This window comes from Panthera tigris, chromosome A1 (genome assembly GCF_018350195.1).
Source record: "Panthera tigris isolate Pti1 chromosome A1, P.tigris_Pti1_mat1.1, whole genome shotgun sequence".
Lineage (NCBI taxonomy): Eukaryota > Metazoa > Chordata > Mammalia > Carnivora > Felidae > Panthera > Panthera tigris.
Window position 1 is genome coordinate 133,327,987 of NC_056660.1, and position 18,481 is coordinate 133,346,467.

At 39.5% G+C, this 18,481-nt stretch overlaps 1 protein-coding gene across 5 annotated transcripts in view; it reads left to right on the forward strand.

Annotated features, from left to right (window-relative positions):
• The window catches only part of MAST4 (microtubule associated serine/threonine kinase family member 4), a 562,621-nt gene that overhangs the window by 446,786 nt on the left and 97,354 nt on the right, over window positions 1-18,481 (forward strand). For all 5 annotated transcript variants that reach the window (XM_042987724.1, XM_042987722.1, XM_042987723.1 and 2 more), the window contains one exon: window positions 479-567. In XM_042987724.1, the coding sequence (XP_042843658.1) occupies window positions 479-567 (89 nt within the window). The remainder of the gene's footprint in view (window positions 1-478; window positions 568-18,481) is intronic.

Genomic DNA, 18,481 nt, shown 5'->3' on the forward strand with positions numbered 1-18,481 from the left:
CTGTTGACAAAAGGCACAAATAGGAAATTTGTCTAAATAATTAGATTTTTAATTAGTGCATCATTGTAAGATTAATGTCATCGCGCTTCATTGCATGTAATTTTGTATTAGGAATTTCATGTCAACAAAGACGCTACCTGTGGTTTGCTGATTTGAATCCTTAATTTATCACTTGGGTGTATGGCATGTCAGCTATTTGCAGTCAGGAGTGGAAAGACGGCATTTAATTATAACCTCACTGGTGGTGCGGAATATTGATGGTGTTATGCTATATGAATACATTATATTTTCTAATATTCAAGAGGCAGCCACCCATCAAATGTTAGTGAGTGTATATTAACTTGCAGAAGTTGGAGCAACAGCAGGAGCAGACAGGTTGCTCAGCCTCTGGTGTATGTGTATGTTGAATATACCTGGACATCGCTGATGTTATATTTGTTACATTTGAAACTTTGTTTTTGTTTTTCCTTTCTGACAGTTGCCGAACAAGCAACCGGAAAAGCTTGATAGGCAATGGACAGTCACCAGCATTGCCTCGACCACACTCACCTCTCTCTGCTCATGCAGGTAATTAATTACCCTTTCTTAAGTTTTGTTGTACTTCTTTTTGCTGGCTCTTAAAATAATCCAAGCATTTTGAAATTCAAGTGTGCCTTTATATCATACTTTGGTTTTCCTGTTGCTTTATCACTACATTATTCTCGCTGCTAAGTGAGCCTAAGCCTCATCCTGTCTTGCAAAGTGTTTGGACTCTGAAATTAAGAATGTCTTTGTATATGGGATCCTTTTTGAGTTATTCATTTCTCCATTTCTAACTGTGTAGATGATGCAAGCCATGTTTCCATGTTGGGACTGTCTTTGTGGAATGCATATGTGTTCATTCACATGAAGAGAATTAGCATTAAGAACTATAGAGGAGGAAAAATAACTTTTTCCCTACCTTTCTAAGTTCTCCACTGGGAATCTCATAACCAAAGACAGATTAACCAGAGAAGAGCAAACACATTTACTTAATAGAAGATTTCCATGACACAGGCATAGAGGTGACTAACTTGAGTCAATTAATGCTAGGTCTGATGAAGAGTAAAACGTGCAAAGATAGGACAGAAGTGAACTAGGTCTAGTAAACTAGGGCACATTTAGCAAGGGCTCTGTGTTCACAGTCTTCTGTGTCCCTTGTCTGCTCCTTTGTTCAGGGTATAGGGAGGACACCTCTCACATGAGGACTTGATGTGCTTTCGGTCCAGGTCCAAAGAGCCTTGCTGCACATGCCATTTCTAATGTTTGTTTATTTTTGAGACAGAGAGAGAGAGCACGTGTGCGCGCGTGCGAGCGGGGGAGGGGCAGAGAGAGAGGGAGACACAGAGTCTGAAGCAGGCTCCAGGCTCTGAGCTGTCAGCACACAGCCTGATGCGGGGCTGGAGCTCACAAACTGTTAGGTCATGATCTGAGCCCAAGTCAGACGCCTAACCGACTGAGCTCCCCAGGCACCCCTGCATATGCCATTTCTTGTATTTCTTCAGCTTAAAATATTTAGTTTGTCAAGATGCCCTATTTTGACACCATGGGTCTTAACCTCCAACAGAACTGTTCAGCATGTTTTCTCTCTAAAGTTGAACTTATGTATTACTTACATTTGCTCTTATAAACAATGCTGCTGTAAGCAGTCTAGAATGTACCTTGTATGTGTACAAGAGTTTGTCTAAAGTTTCATCTGGCAGTGGCATATATAACTTATTTGTTACATCTATAATCTTTATAGGTACAATGAAGATTTAAGAGGCGAGACTCTTGGCCACAAGTACTAATTTTTTTAAGTTTATTTATTTATTTTGAGGTGGGGTGGGGGGGGGGGGGTAGGGGGAGAGAGAGAGCGAGATTGAGAATCCCAAACAGGCTCTGCACTGTTAGCACAGAGCCCACCGTGGGGCTAGAACTCACAAACCGTGAGACCATGACCCGAGCTGAAATCAAGAGTCAGACACTTAACTGACTGAGCTACCCAGGTGCCCCTGCAAATACTAATTACAAGGAAGGTATAGCCATATTTGAAAAACCATGCAGTGAAGACTTATTGGTATTGTTGTGGGTTTTTGTTTGTTTCTGCTTTTTTTAAAAAAAAAAATTTTAAAGTTATGTCCATGATGGTGCAAGGAAGAGAAGGGTCAATTCCAACCAGGAAAGTATGGGAGAGTGTGAAGGAGCCACTTGATTGAGATGTTAAAAGCCAGGCAAGACTTGGGCTGGCAGAAATGGGGTGAGAGAAGGGGAATTACTAGTGTGGCTGCTGTGGGGTATTGTGTGTGTTCGATTGTAAGAGAATATAAAGGTGGAAAGAGAGATCAAAGTCAGAGAGTATAAGGGATTCTGATTTTGAGCGCCTTTCAAGGACTTTGGGGAGGATCTGTGTTTTGGGAAGCTGTCTTCAGGATTGTGAAGGATGATGGGTGCAAATGATGAGTGATTAAGCCTTAAGTCATTGCCCTCTGGTGGGACCTCTAACCCTGCTGGGCTTTCCGATGATACTCATTTCCTATTTAAAAGGAGGACTGTATCTCTTTCCCAGAGGCAGTCCTTTTGCTCAGGGATGGTTTCTAGTCAAGAGTAGGAGTTACTATAGCATGTTTGGGGAGAATAAAGGAGAGAGAGAGATGGTGGACCTTTTGGAATGAAATTTGTTTTCCCTTTAGTAATAAATAAAAGATGGCAAAGTAAAAAAGGTGAAACATGTACTGATAAAATGGTGATCCTGGAGCAAAATCACTGAGGTCCAGAAATGCCACTCTAGACAGTCCTAGAAAGCATATTCTAGACTGTTCACAGCAACACTGTTTGGAATAGCAGAACATCGGAAGCAACCTAAATCGCCATCAGTTGGAAAACAGATAAATGAGTTGTGGCATACTCGTCCCAGAACATCGTGCATGCGTATCCACATGGCCGAAGCTCATAGGGCTGGGCAGAAAGAGCAGAGGTCGCAAAAGAAAATTGGTGAAAACATTCCTGAAGGTTGGCATCAGGCTACAAAGAATATTTTGTTTAGGGATACACACACACACACACACACACACACACACACACACAAACATGTATGTGTATGTATATATACCTTTCTTGTAAGAGTCTAAAGGAAAACGTGATAAGTTTAAAGGCTACTTTCATGACAGTAGTTACTTCTGAGAAGGTGCAAGGAGGGTATCATTGGGGGGAGAGATAAACAGTTGGTCATACTGTATTTCCAAAGCTGCTTGAGGGCTACCCAGCTATATATATATCATTACCATTTATACCTTGGAGATTTCTATTACATTATTGTCCTCACAGCACAAGGTGACAGAGAGGCAGGCAAGGCCCAGTACCTACCTGGAGGCTGGACTTGGGTCTCTACATTCCTCGTGCACGGTGCCTGGCAGTGTATACAGGTGCTAAGTATATCACAAATTTTATTTCTGCATAGAATTCAATGGCGATGAAAAAATGGAATCCTGCTCCTCTTGGTAGTGTTCTGTCGTCATTGTACCCTACTTTATGGGCCTGTTGATTGGTGTCTTATTGCTGTGATTTTCTTCATTGCTAATATTGAGATTCGAGAATAGGTGGTGAAGACTTTAATGATCCTTTTAATTATTCTTCTTTTTCACTGTGTAGACTTGGTGTGAATTCTTTTCTCTTCAAACATCGTTTTAGTATTAAATCAGAGGAGTGGGCAGAGAGAAGCCGGTCTTTCAGGTTCTGAGAGCATTTTTCCTTAGGTTGTAGAGCCAGTAGGCTTTTATTTGCTCAGAATGAGCTCTGTCAGACTTGTTTTGTGAGAAATGGCATTTATGCAGACTGCTAGTTTCCTATTTATGTATAATAAGGGGATAAAATATGAATTTGTTTTAAAGCTTGTTTATGTTGAGAGAGAGACAGAGAGTGAGCACAGGAGGGGCAGAAAGAGGGAGAGACAGAGGTGCCTGGGTGGCTCAGTTGGCTAAGCGTCTGACTTTGGCTTATGTCATGATCTCGTGGTCTGTGAGTTCAGACCTTGTGTCGGGCTCTCTGCTGACTCCTCAGAGTCCATAGTCTGCTTTGGGTTCTGGATCTTCCTCCCTGTCTCTCTGCCCCTTGCCTGCTTGTGCTCTGCCTATCTCTCAAAACTAAGTTAAAAAGAAAGAGAGAAAGAGAGAAAGAGACAGGGAGGGAGGAATCAAGGAATCCCAAGCAGACTCCACACTGTCAACACAGAGCCTGACACAGGGCTTGAACTCACAAACCCTGAGATCATGACCTGAGGTCAAGAGTCAGACACTTAACCGACTGAGCCACCCAGGTGCCCCGAAAATGTACGTAAAATAAAGACCTCCTGTCTTGATGATATGAATGCCTGCCGATTTACCATGCCTTTTTATCTCTTATTGCTACCTCCTGTGTCATGTGTTTGATACACAGAATGCCAGGTGAGAGTTCCTAAATGTCTTTAGGAAAAAAAAGACAAGAGAAATAAAAAAAAAAAAAAAAACAGTAAAGAAAAGAAAAACTGCCATCTCTCTGTGCTTTCTGACCCAAAAGATAAAGTTATACTTTCTCTCTCTCTCTCTTTTTTTTTTTTAAAAGGTTGGTATTATGTGAATGAGGCCACTCATCACTGGCACATGAATTAATACAGATGAATTGGTAGAGAAGAGAACATGAATTTATTCATGTGGCTGTGTCATTTGTGCTCTAGGGAAAAAGATACTGGCATAGTCTTCTGGAGCTTATCTCTAGAAACAAAATAGTATTTGTTGAGAGCCAGGGATTCCTAAAAGAGCAGTGAATGGGAGTCCCATTAAAAAAAGAAAGGTAGAAAATCACAGGCTTCTGGTTCCAGGAAGATTCTAAGTATGAAATATAATCCAGAAGCCCCAAAGGAAAAGACTCATGTATCTCTCCTAACATGAAAATTTCTCTGTAATAAACAAAATCAAAAGAAAACAAAGTGTGAAAAATATTTTGATGCCCATAATTGATGAATATCTGATTGCCTTCATGCACAAAGAGCTTGTATAAATTGATGTGAAAATGGCAAATGCACCAGGAGAAAAATGGGCAAAAGATGTAAACGGCGTGTCACAGAAAAAAATTGAAATGTCTCCCCCCAAAATATGAAATGATGATTTGTGGCAATCATAAGAGAAATGTGAACCAGAATAATTAGAGTACCATTCACCTAGTATACTGTCAAAAATTTTATAAAATGGACAGAATCCAGTGATGGCAAGGTTGTGGAGAAACAAGCCCTTCCACATGACTTAAGTGTTGATGTGAATCGGTACAACCATTTTGGTTAGCAGTTTGACCTGTTGGTAAAAACTGCAATTGCATTTACCTTTTGTCCTAGCACATTAATCTCTAGGAATTTATCTACTGATATCCTCACAAAATAACAGACAATCACAAGTCTGGCTACTTGTAAATAGCAAATGGAAAGTTAAGTCGTTACCACTTTATCACTTCACATGTTCTTCAGTAGGGGACCAGTTTTGTAGAAAATGATTGAGGCATATTATCCAGTGGTTTATATGGTTGTTACAAAGAATGAGATAGACTTTTTTGTTCTGATACTACAATGATGCCCAAACCTGGGGGCGCCTGGGTGGCTCATTTGGTTAAAGCAGGTCTGACTCTTGATTTCGGCTCACATCACAATCTGATGGTTCATGAGATCGAGCCCCACTTCAGGCTCTGGGCTGACAGCATGGAGCCAGCTTGGGATTCTGTCTCTCAAAATAAATACATAAAATTAACCTTTCAGAAAAAAGAATGATGCCCAAGACAGATAATTGAAGAAATACATTCTGTAATTTTATATGTGTATGTGTGTTTTAGACTGCATATATGCATGCATACACAATTTATATATCATGCATATTCATAGGAAATTTTTGGAAGGAGAAAGGAAAAACTTAACATCGTTTATCTTTGGGCAATAGGAAGGTAGGGAAATTAGCTTATAGTGGTTTTATAATCAAGCCTCTAAAAATAAAGCCAATAAAGAAAACAAAAGAACCACCTGCCTTGGCTTTCTATTGCTGTGCAATAAATTACCAAAGATTTAGTGGTTTAAAACAATATCCAGTTCTTAATTTTATGGTTCCGTAGGGCAGAAGTCCAGGTACACTTGAATTGTTTGAGCTCAGGGAGCTCTCAGGGTATCATAAGGCCCAAATCAAAGCAAGGTGGCAAATCACAAGCACTTAGGTTCCTAGGAACCCTTCCCTGGTTTTTCTGGACATCATAAAACCAAACTCACAGTGTCTTGTGGGCTGGGCTCTCGTCTGTAGACAAAGAAGGCGTCTCCTTCCAAGCTCATGCAGGTTTTGGACAGATTCAGATCCCCGCGGGTGTAGGAATGAGATCCCTATCTCCTCTGCACCATCAACCAGAGGCCACTTTCATCCTCTCCAGGCCACTTTCCTCCATCTTCAAGCCTACAATGACACATCCAGCCATTCTCGTGCTTCAGATCTTTAACTTCTCCTGCCATCAACCAGAGAACATTCTTTCTTTGAAAGACCTTATCTGATTGGGTAGTGGCTCCAGGCTTTTTACATTCTAAGAGCAAATGTTGCCCTCTTGCCAAAATACCTAGCCTTTTGTGTCTTCAAAAATTATTTCAATGGGAATTTGCAGGTGACTGCTTAGATTGATTTATAAGAATGTGTCTGGAAGGAAAGATGAAAAGGAATCTCATGTTCCTGCTCGATAATGCTAGGAATTATTGCAGAAGGGAAATTTTCCATAGGTACATATATGGTTAGTATGTTGTTAGAAAAACTTTCATAAAATACTTTATAATTATATGGGTACCTCATTTCTGAAGGATGAGTCATTGTTTTTTGCTGCTGGTCTGTTCACCAAGCTCCTCTTCAAAGCTTCCTCCTAAAGGAGGCCCATGGGGGTAAAAATAAACAGAGAATTGGACAGATTATAGGAAAACCATATAGTTCCAAGTAGAAGTTTACATGTGAGACGCATTAGGATAGGCACATGGGGGTTGGGCAGCACAACAGAACCTCTCACATCCCACTCTTTTTCTTTTTTCTTTTTCTTTTTTTTTTTTTAAACATTTATTTGTTTATTTTGAGAAGGAGAGAGCACAAGCAGGGAGGAGCAGAGAGAGAGAGGGAAAGTGAGAATCCCAGGCAGGCTCTATGCTCAGTGCAGAGCTCGATGCAAGGCTCCATCCCATGTCCTCAGGATCATGACTTGAGCTGAAATCAAGAGTCACAGGCTCAACTGACTGAGCCACCTGGGTGCCCCACGTTCCACACGTGTAAAGAAGTCCTTGTGAATGTTGTGGTCCATGTTTCATTATCTTCCTTCCTCCCTGCCACTGGGGGGTAAGGGGGGTATTGACTTAACAAATACAAGTCATTGCACAAAGTAAGGTAGAAAGTGTGGGATACCATGTACCTTTTTTTTAGTAAATTTTTCTTATTTCAGAAAATTGTGAGGACCTTCCTCTTGTGGACTTGTTTGGAGTCTCTCTTTGAGCCCCACACGAAAACTGGTGTCACCACTTGACAACATGCTCTCCCTGCATTTACGCTGTATCAGTGTTCTCATTCATTAGCCGTGACACTGAATTGGATGGGGTATACACAGTGGTTTTTGCATACAGGCATTGCTGATGCAAAGAATTGGGAGTAAATAGTCTGGCAATGAGCTAGAGACAGGGGAAAAAAAAAAAAAAGCACTGTGGAGGTGCCTAGGTGGCTCAGTCTATTGAGCATCTAACTTTGGCTCAGGCCATGATCTTGCAGTTCATGAGTTTGAGCCCCATGTCGAGCTCTGTGCTGACAGCTCAGAGCCTGGAGCCTGCTTCAGATTCTGTGACTCCCTCTCTCTGCCCCTCCCCTGCTCATGCTCTGTCTCTCTCTGTGTCTCAGAGATGAATAAACGTTAAAAAAATTAAAAATAAAAAAAGAAACACTGAAGTAAAGTTCAGAGAAGATGGTCTGGAGTAGACGAAGGGGAACGGGCATTCCAGGGTGCCAGACATGGATTTGAGCATCCCTGATGTTGGTGAGGAACTTCTTAATAACCCCCTGTGCTGAGACAGGAACCCCAAGCTTGGAATATGTGTAGCTGGGTAGTAAGGGATTTGGTAAAACCTGAAATGTTGGCCCTGGGTGCCAACCAAGGGCTTACCAACATCCACATGACTTTGTGCCATTTTAGACAAATGGTAAAATCTCGTAAGAAATTTTGCAGGCCTTGTGTCTGTGACTCTGATCTTCCAGGCTGGTATGGTTAAAAAAACAAAAGGTGCTACTCCGATTGTAGCAAAGTGAAACTGATAGTTTGTAGAAAATAGAAATTACATGGAAAACATGAATCTCCTATAAACTCACTCCTCAGAGATAATCCCTGCTAACATTCATTGTGTCTCTTGTCCTTTTTTCCTATATGTGTGTGCATGTATGTCAATACATGTATACATGTATGTTGAAACTGCCATGTTCATATGCTGCAACTTTCTATTTTAGTCCACCCTTGTCAACACTCATGGTATAGTTTTTTAGGTTCTATTAATATAAGCCAAACAATATCATAGTATTTTTTACCAATTTTATTGAGATATAATTGACATATAACATTGTATTTGTTTAAGACATACAACATAATGACTTGATCTTTGTATATGTTGGGAAATAAGTGTAGTTAACATCCATCACCTCACATAGGTGATAGGTTTTTTGTGTGTGATAAAAACTTCTTAAGATTTACTCTTAGCAACTTTAAATATGCAATACAGTATTATTAACTATAGTCTCCAGGCTGCACATTTACATTCCAGAAATTTTAGTTGGAAGTTTGGGCCTTTTGACCACTTTCATCCATTACACTTACCCAGCCCCCACCTCCACCCCTACCCCCACCATCTTCTGGCAGCCACCAATCTTGTGCGGGTTTTTTCCTTCGATTTTGTTCTCTTGATGAGTTTTTTAAGAATTACGTTTTTCTAAAGTCCACATATTTCTGAGATCATACAGCATTTGTATTTCTCTGTCTGACTTACTTCCCTTAGTATACTCTCCCCAAGATCCGCCCATGGTGTTGCATATGACAGGATTTCCTTCTTGTGTTGTGGCTCATAGTATTCCTGTATATGTATACCACATTTTCTTTACACATTTATCTCTTCATGGGCTCTTGAGTCGTTTCTGTGTTTCAGCTATTGTTAAGAATGCTGCAGTCAACATGGGCTGCTCATATCTTTTTGAGAGGGTGGTTTCATTACCTTCGGATATATACTCAGAAGTGGAATTACTGGATCATAGCTATTTCTATTTTCAGTTTTTTGAAGAACTTCCATCCTGTTCTTCACAATGGCTGCACCAATCCACATTCCCACCAACCGCACCAAGGGTTCCCTTTCTTCCACACCCTCACCAGCACTCATCTCTTTTTGATAATAGCCGTTCTAACAGGTGTGATGTAAATATCTTCACATTTTTATGTGCATATTTTAATCTTTTGTAATATCACTGATTTTTTTTTAGATGGTGCCTTTTGAGTAGTATATAAGGCATTTCTCTTATTTTTAATTTTTTTGTGGTCCATTCTGTCAGTCTTTTTCTTTCTGATTTCTTCCACTTTTGTTGCCGTCATGTCTAGTTGGTGTAGAGTTTCATTTTTTTTTAACAAGGCTGGTCTTGCTCTAAGAATTGTCTCCTCTGACCTCACTGTTTTGTTTTTTTTTTAAGTTTTATTTATTTTTGAGAGACAGAGAGACAGAGCACGAGCGGGGAATGGGCAGAAAGAGAGGGAGACACAGAATCAGAAGCAGGCTCCAGACTCTGAGCTGCCAGCACAGAGCCTGACGTGGGGCTTGAACCCCCGAACCGTGAGATCATGACCTGAGCCGAAGTCAGACGCTTAAGCAACTGAGCCACCCAGGCACGCACCCCTGACCTTACTGTTTCTCCTGCTCTCCTCATACTTCACAAGTTTAGTATCAGTTACATGTTTCTTTACCCTCTCAAACTCTTCATCTATTGTAGAGAGTGATGGTTTTCCCAAGAGGGAGTGGGTTTTTGAGCAACAGGAAGATACACTTATGTATTTCTCTTCGGGTACTTGTGGTACCAGGTTTGTAGGTTGCATACCAAGGGAAAGCTGTTACTTGTGAATTTTAGTTGACTGGTGGGAACAACTTAGAAATCAGTCATCTTTAGGTATCAGTGAAAATTTTCTCCTTAGATAAAGTGAGACTACGGACATTGCTCTGAGTGTGATAGTACGTCTGTTGCATTTATTTTGTGACTTTCCTGCACAAGGCTTCAGCCGGTTTCCCATGTTTGAAACAGTATTTGCCAAATTGTTTAAATCAGCTTTGTAAATCTTTAATAAAAATGGTCATTCGGCAAGGTACTCACCTCCTTTGGCCATATACACATGATGGTACAAGACAAATGGTCCCCTTGCTTCTTTGTATTTGGGGAATAGGACAGAGCAAGATTATGTGCCCACAGAGTCATAGCAAATTGATTGTTAGCCCTAATGGAAATGGTTTCATGATGCCCCATATAACCACTCTTTGTTCAAAATGATAGAAACTTTCTTTCTTTTTTTTTTTTTTTTTTTTTTTTTTTTACTCAAGAGGAATCTCTGATATGGTCACTCATTACCTTGTTTACCTAATTTTAAGCAAATCTCAATTATACCAGCTTAAACTTGTAAAACCTTGTGTTCAGTCCAGAGCATCTGATGTCATCAGAATTTCATTTTATGGAGGTTAAAATCGGCAAATCGTACAGTCAAGTGAAACATCACCTTGGAATCATCTGGTTTTATTAAAATCCTCAAAGGCCTCAAGACCAGATTTCCTAATCTAGTACATTTGTCCAAGCTATGTAATTTCACAATTCATCTATTCTGTGATTTCAAGTACTTCATAAATCAGTTTCTCTGAACTGTGGAGAATACTGCCTTTCTTATTCCATGCTGCATTCACAGTTCTCTGTTTGAATTCTTAGCCTTTGTGTAATTTTCAATTGTTGGCTTGAGTAACGACACATACTGCCCTTCCTGCTTAAGGAAGAGTATGATAAAATCAGATGGACTGACGTCAGTCAGTGTATTTTCCTAGGTTTTGGTATTGCTTTGTGTTGAATCACTAATTGGAGGTGTATACCAACATCGTTAATATTTCTTAATTCCTTCATGCAGACCATCAGCCCTGTGACTTGAGTTTATCCTTTTGGTCCTTTGAGAAGACTATAATGTGTATATGGAATCTGTTCCTAGTATTAATATAATGATTGACATCTTTCATATACTCCTAATCTCTCAATGTAGAATTTTATCTGAATGGCCTTGGATTTAGCTTTTTTCCTCTCCATCATAAATTGAAGCTTTTGAAAGCTCCCTTTTAAATTTAATTTTAAACCTCCCCTGTGTTAAGATAAGTGATATTAGTTATTTATTTTTTTTTTTACAGAACATGGCAGCCCCTCAGAAAGATTCAACTCCCTCATCCACTGGGGACAGTTCTTCATTCATTTTTTTAAATCAGAGTTGTATAACTTTTTTGTGTTTATGAATTAACTGTGGATTTTCTTTGTTTTGGTTTAGTTGGTAAAGTACCAGTTGGATCTTAATTACCTATTTTTCAAGTTAGAATTGATAGTGTTTAGTGGTATATCAGGTGTGGGGTGAGAGGGAGTTGATCAAATGTGGCATGCATGTGTCTTGCTGAGAATATGGATGGCCAGAAGGGGCATTTCCTGAGATGGAAAGCATAAAAAGAATAGGTTTGAGGTAGTGCTGAAAAATTCACTTTGCTGCGTATTGGGTTTAAGATGCCCGTAATCCATTTGCTTGACCTAAAGAAAATTATTTGATGGGTCTGAAACTCAGAGGATGAGTGAGTCCATAATACCAGTTTGTAAGCCATTCATTCATTCATTAACAGTATTTAAAACCTTGGGAGGGAGTGAAATCAGTGAGGGAGAGAGTTTGGAGTGAAAAGAATACAGAACCCGGCAAGGTGGGGGTGCTGAGTCTACATTTAGAGGTTCTGAGAGGACGAGTCACTAGCAGGAAACTGAGAGGCAGCAACCTGAGAGGCAGGAGAGAAAGAGGAGAAGGTAGTATCTGAGAATTAAAGAGAAGACAGAGTGCCCAGAAAGAGAGAGTGTTGGATTTTAATATCAAGACCTCAGTTTCTACAAGGCACTTAACAAATATTTGTTGAAAGAATAAAGAACTTCATAAAGAAATGCACAGAGCTTCATGTGACTTTGATGACCAAAAACATAGCATACTCCAGACTGAAAGCAAGACTTGTTCCCCCCTTCCCACCCCCACGCAAAGAGAAAGTCCTCTGAAGTACCTAATTACTTTAAAAGCCCTACAGATTTTAGTGTGTTGTCTTAGGAACTTTATTTTGAAAGCAGTTTTAGCAAATCTTTCATTTCCCTTTTCCATAATATAATCTGTTTTAACCATTGCTAAAAGCTGAGATGGACCTCCTGCCTTTCATAATACTTTGAATGTTGGGGTGCCTGGGTGGCTCAGTTGGTTGAGTGCCCACCTCTTGGTTTCAGCTCATGTCATGATCCAAGGGTTGTGGGATTGAGCCCCGAGTCGGGCTCTGCGCTGAGCGTGAAGCCTGCTTGGGATTCTCTCCCTCTTTCCCTCTGCCCCTCTCCTCTGCTCATACACTCTCACTCTCTCTAAAATTAAAAAAAAAAAAAAAATGAGAAATAAATGTTTTTATCGAAACAAAATAGTTTGGATGCTAAGGTGCTGTACCACCTCCCAAATCCACAGAGCAGTCAAACCAAGACAGTGTTTGACCAAGATGAAGGAAATCTGAACTGTAGAAAATAGACGTTGGAAACTCTTGAAGTTATTTTTTCTGTGAGGAGAGAGATTTTTACAAATTTTGGAGAGGAGAGGATTCTTGAAACACAAAAATCTCAAAATAGCCTGTTTTCTTGAAAGTTAGCGAAGTAGAAAAATCTTTTTAATTTAGATTTTATAAATATTACAATTAGAAATTAAAATAATTATCTTATCAACAGTGTTTACTTTGGGATTAGATATTTTCAGATTTAAACCTTACACAATGTGGTAATTAAACACTTCACTGTTTTAAAATAGATAAGTGACATGTATTATTAGGTCTTCTAAATCTCTGGAAGTTTATGTATTCACACTGGCTAAAAAAACATTCTTTTTTTACCTATCCATTGAAAAAGAGGAGATTGCTGAATGTTTAGGGTTGCTTTCATATCAACGTATATATTTAGGTGATCAAATAAATGATCACCTAGAACATAAAAAGGTACATTTAAAATCCTTGCTTAAATCACTGCTCTCTTCACCCTCACGGTTTTCAGAACTTGATGGTCTCAGACTGGACAGCTTTGGTGATGGTCACAGTGACTATGGTGCTTCTGACACTCTCTTCACAAGCTAATCCCCGAATTATCTCTGAGCTTACGTGTATATACAGACTGTCTTCTTCAGCCCATTAGCTAGCTAAGAGTGTCTGCATTCGTATCACAGAAGAACAGACTGTTCCATAGAGACCAAAGAACTTGAGTCAGGGGTCCCATTAGTTCGGGATCAGCCAGCTGTCTACATTCAGTGTCAATGCCCCTGGTAGGAGGTGAGATGCTCAACGTGACCTAAGTGGCCTGTACCTATCAGGCAACCTTAAGTAAGGGAGGCTTATAAGTCTATATTTTAAATTCAAGTGTCTGTGTTAAAGAGCATTTTCTTAAATATGCACGGTAATGCCGTCTCTGTCTTTGAACTTACTCTGGCATAATTATAATTTCTGCTTTCATGATGCTTTAATGCAGATTTTTGTATTTATGGCAGCAGTGTGTGAGTACTCCTCCAGAAAGCTGTGCAAATTGCAGGCTTTTGAAGTTCTAAGCTTTTTTGTTAGGGGTAACAGGGGTAGTGATGGATCTTGTCATGAAATGTTAAGGTGTACATACACTGTGGCAGGCATCTCAAGTTAAGAGGGTTCAGCTGGGGCGAAGATGAGCCCATCAACACTCTTGCATTGCAGTCAACAGCAGATTCGGTAGCGGTGGAGAAAATTTAGAAGAACATACATAACAGAAGAGTCATACAGTGTTTGGGAAAAGAAATGATCTTCACTTTTAAGTAAAGAAATCATTTATATTTTATAAAACTGTCTTCAAAATTTTTTTTTTCTGTTTACAAAAGCTGTGCATGTTTATTATAGAAAATTTGGAAAATACAACAAAGTATGGAAAAGAACACTCAGAATTAAATTAGAGAAGAACCACTCAGAATTAACTGCTTAACATTTTGGGTATTTGTCTAAATTTATTTATTTTATATGTGTACATCTGTTGTGATATTGATGGCACTTTTGTCTACATAAATTTGTGCATAAAATATAAACTTAGTTATATATACACACATACATTTGTGTATCCATGTGTAAGTAAGGGATCCTAGATACAATTTGGTGTCTAGATCATTTTTCTTTCTTGTTTTGAGATTTTTACATATTATTAAGTGTCCTTTTTTTTTTTTTCAAATACTTGGTTTTAAAAAGTACAAAATATTCCATTTCATGAATATGCCATGGTCACCTTCCCCTAATGAATATTTTGGCCGTTTTCCTGTTTTTTGTTCTTATAAGTATGCTATAGTGAATAACATTACACGTAAATTGTTGTGATCAACCCTGATTAGTTTCTCAGCTCAATCTGGGAGGGTATTCTTTAAAGTGCTGGCCTTCTATTGTCTTGTATCTGCATGGTTGGGCCATTCGTTATTGTCTTTGGTTGGTCCATTCGTTATTGTCTGCTGTAACTTTCTGAGGCCCTCGAGTCACAGATTGTGTCCACAGGAAATGCTCTTTAATGCTTGCTGCAAATGACTTTTAATAAGCATCAAGAATGTGTTGTGTAGGCACCAAAATAACTTTATACGTATCTAAGTACATCTCAAGTGTGTTCCCTCTCGGTGAAACAATAGCTAGTTCTGTTGAACTTCCGGGAACTTTGTGCCCAGTGACATCATGGTGGCCGGGTAAAGTTAGTGAAGTAAATGAAGAAGGAACCATAGCACAGAGCTACAGAGCCCTTCACACTTCATGCTATGCCCCTGCTTCCCCAGACTCTCAATGTAAAAAGCCCCAGCTGCTATGTAACTCTGATCCTGCCACCCGAACCCTTTTAATTTTCAGATCTCAGACGACCAATAAAGTATTAAATGGTATATGTAATAAACACTGGACCTTGGGGTTAAGATCTGGATTTTAGCTCATCTCTTCCATGTATCAGCATTGCTACTTTGAGCAAATCACTCCCTAGATCTCAACTTCCTTCTATATGAAATGTAACTAAGAGAACTTGACCTTGCTACCTCATTTAATTGCTTAAATGTGACTATATTTACATTATTGTAAAGTGCCACACCAGTGTTAGGTTTTCAGAAACTTATTACGGCATTATTTTATGACCAACCTGAATTCATGATGATGTTAAAATGAAGGATACCATGGTGTGTAAATACAGAGCAAATTAGAACACAGGCTTGCTGCAGTCTTCAGGTGGGTTGCTGACAGGGGAATGTGGCGTCCTTATTACAGACCCCGTTGGGATGCATTTGTCCTAGTCTTTGATATTTGCATTTTGGCATTCAGCATTTGGAAGTCTCTCAGCTGTGTACTTACTCTGGTTTAGAGCTGGACTTGGGAAATGAATAGCATTTTTTTAAAAAGTCAAATTCATTGGATCAGAACCACAGCGGTTCCAGAGGGGCTGCACAGGGATAGGGAGTGGGAAGGGGTATTTAGGAGTGTGGCTCACTGCCTCCTATTCCACCTTTGCTTCAACCAGAGAAGATCAACCTATGTCACATTTTGGGGTACAGACTCATCTTTTGCCTCAGCAAAAGGTTTAGTGTGTGTACATGCATGCACGCACACATGGCATGTTTAAAAACCATTTTAGTAAACTGAGACCCAGTGCAGGCAAGTGTTAAGGATCTCATGGCTCGATGGTGTCAGAGCTAAGTCTGGCACCCTACTTCCCAGTTAGCACCCTTCCCAGGGGGACCTTGTAATTTGACCCTGAAGATTTCTTTTGTAGGGATCAGGGAAGAACGGTAACATCCCCGGAGTGAACTTTGATTCATTTTTCTTCCTTGCGACTGACAGAGTGTCTAGATCAATGGTTTTCTTCTTTTGCGTTTCTTTTGTACTAGACCTTGGGCCCCACACCTGAAGTAGGAGGAGAAAAGGTCACTTTCCACACATAAACACATAGGTTTATAGGCATCTTGTTGTTATAGCTACCATTTATGGTGTGTTTTAAGGATAGAGAAAGTTTTCAAATTATTTTAGGAATGAATGAAGTTGCCGTAAGACATTAAATGAATAACTGGTAGGAGATGAGCGTGTCAATAGTGTACTAAATTTAGACCCCACATGACTAAATCAAGTGAAGGATGGTCAACAGGAAATGGCACCTGGCTGGTAAACAAGTAGACTGAGAGAGAGAAAGTTTCATTTTCAAGAAAACTGTGCATCCCCTAACTCCATCGCTGCCGACTCTGCTGTCGCCGTCCCCTTACTGGTGGAGAATCTCTCATATAGGTGCACCTAAGAATTTCCCCCAAAGCATAAACATTCCAGACTGGTCCATCTATTAAGGTATCTGATGTCAGTAAATGAAAAACAGAATTTAATAACATGGACTATGTTCACCTTTTTTTCATTAAGATATAAAGAAGTTGTATTTCAGATTAATTTTCTTGTAGTTCTATGGCCAAAAGTTCTGTGGTTTGCTATTAATCAAGTATGACTTTGAACAGTTTTTCTCATTTTCACTTAGCTTTAATTTCCTTTTCTGTTAAAGGAAGAGATTGGATTATATGCATTTATTCTAATACTCTTTCTTAATATTTATTCCAAGGCTGTAACTCCATATTTCTAGTTCTTTTGTTTTAAAGAATTTTTTTTTCACGAGTTGTTATCAAGATGAATTCATACTGGACTTTGGTTTTTCATTGGGGGCGTGCTTTTAGTATTCTATGGTTTGGTGAAAAATAGTCTCTCAGCATCTAAAATATTAAGGAAAAGATTTAGGGTAGGAGAGTAGATTGGACTCTCCAGACTTAAGACAGATAGGGGGCATGGCTGAGTGACCCAAAAGCATGTTCTTGATATGGTCACAGATATCATCTGAGGATGGATATTCCATTTGGAAGGACTTACAATGGGAGAACTGGTTGTCCTCTGGTCTAGGCCTCCCAGGCACACTTTGAGAGCTGTCCCTGTGTTTATCTGGCTGGAGTAGCAATACCTCTCAGTTTGTGGTTTGTCTGTGAACTGGAGCAATTGGGCCTAAAAGTCTTGTTTTGCACATGTGGACATGTTCTAAGAATTCTACAGTAGTTACCAGAGTGACCCCTCCAATCATTAAAGGAATGAATTTAGTTTTGAAGGATTTGAGAGTGAGGGAGCGAGCAGTCGGGTGGTGCGTGCGTGTGTGTGTGTATGTGTGTGTGTGTGTGTGTGTGTGTGTGTGTGTGTGTGTGTGTGTGTGTGTGAGAGAGAGAGAGAGAGAGAGAGAGAGAGAGAGAGAGAGAGAGAGAGAGAAAGAGATCCTCAGGCAGAGAATAAGCCCCAGTTCAATGTTTACAGATGTAAATTGTTTTAAATTGGCCAAATGTAGGAATTGAAGCAAGTTCCTTGATTGGTATAAAGCCCACTTCCTTGTAGGATCAGTAATTTGGTGTGGGAATTGACACAGTCTAGCATCCTTGAAATTGAAACAAAAAGAATATGAATTAGCTCGTATTTGGTGCTTTTGTGTCATTATTTCAGTAGGAAATGTGGGTTTTAAGCTTATCACAAGTCATTTCATTTGACAGCTTTGATTTTCAAAAGAGAAAGGCCAAATGTAAATTCTTCTCCTTTCTCCGGAGACCCAGGCAGACTTTTAACATCAAGAGATGTACATACTTCCCCTGACAACAAATTTCCCATAAGCAGTAGCAGTCTGCTTTGTCAGGGGCTCTGTGAAGCTGTAGTAATTCACTTCTCCTGTTCTCATTGTTGACATAAATGATGGATGTTCATTTCTTCTGGTGATGTGAGGCCTTAACTATTTCTGTCATGATTATGTGTGCCTATCTAACCTGACTCCTGCTTTAACATTTCATTTCCTGAAATTGTCCTCACTAGCAAGATAGAAGTTACAATACCTAAATTTTAGTTGCTGACATCAACATACCTCAGTGAGTGCCTGACTTACATGTTATGTGTTTGTTAGTCATGCTTTTCATTGAAATATCTATAACATCCCGCCATCCCTAATTTGTAAAAGTGAAGTAACACGGGAGATAAAGCACATATCAATGATTGGTCACATATTTAGGAAGAATTACCCTTACGTATGACATAGAATCTTGTGATTCAAAAACAGTCAACACATGGCTAGACTTA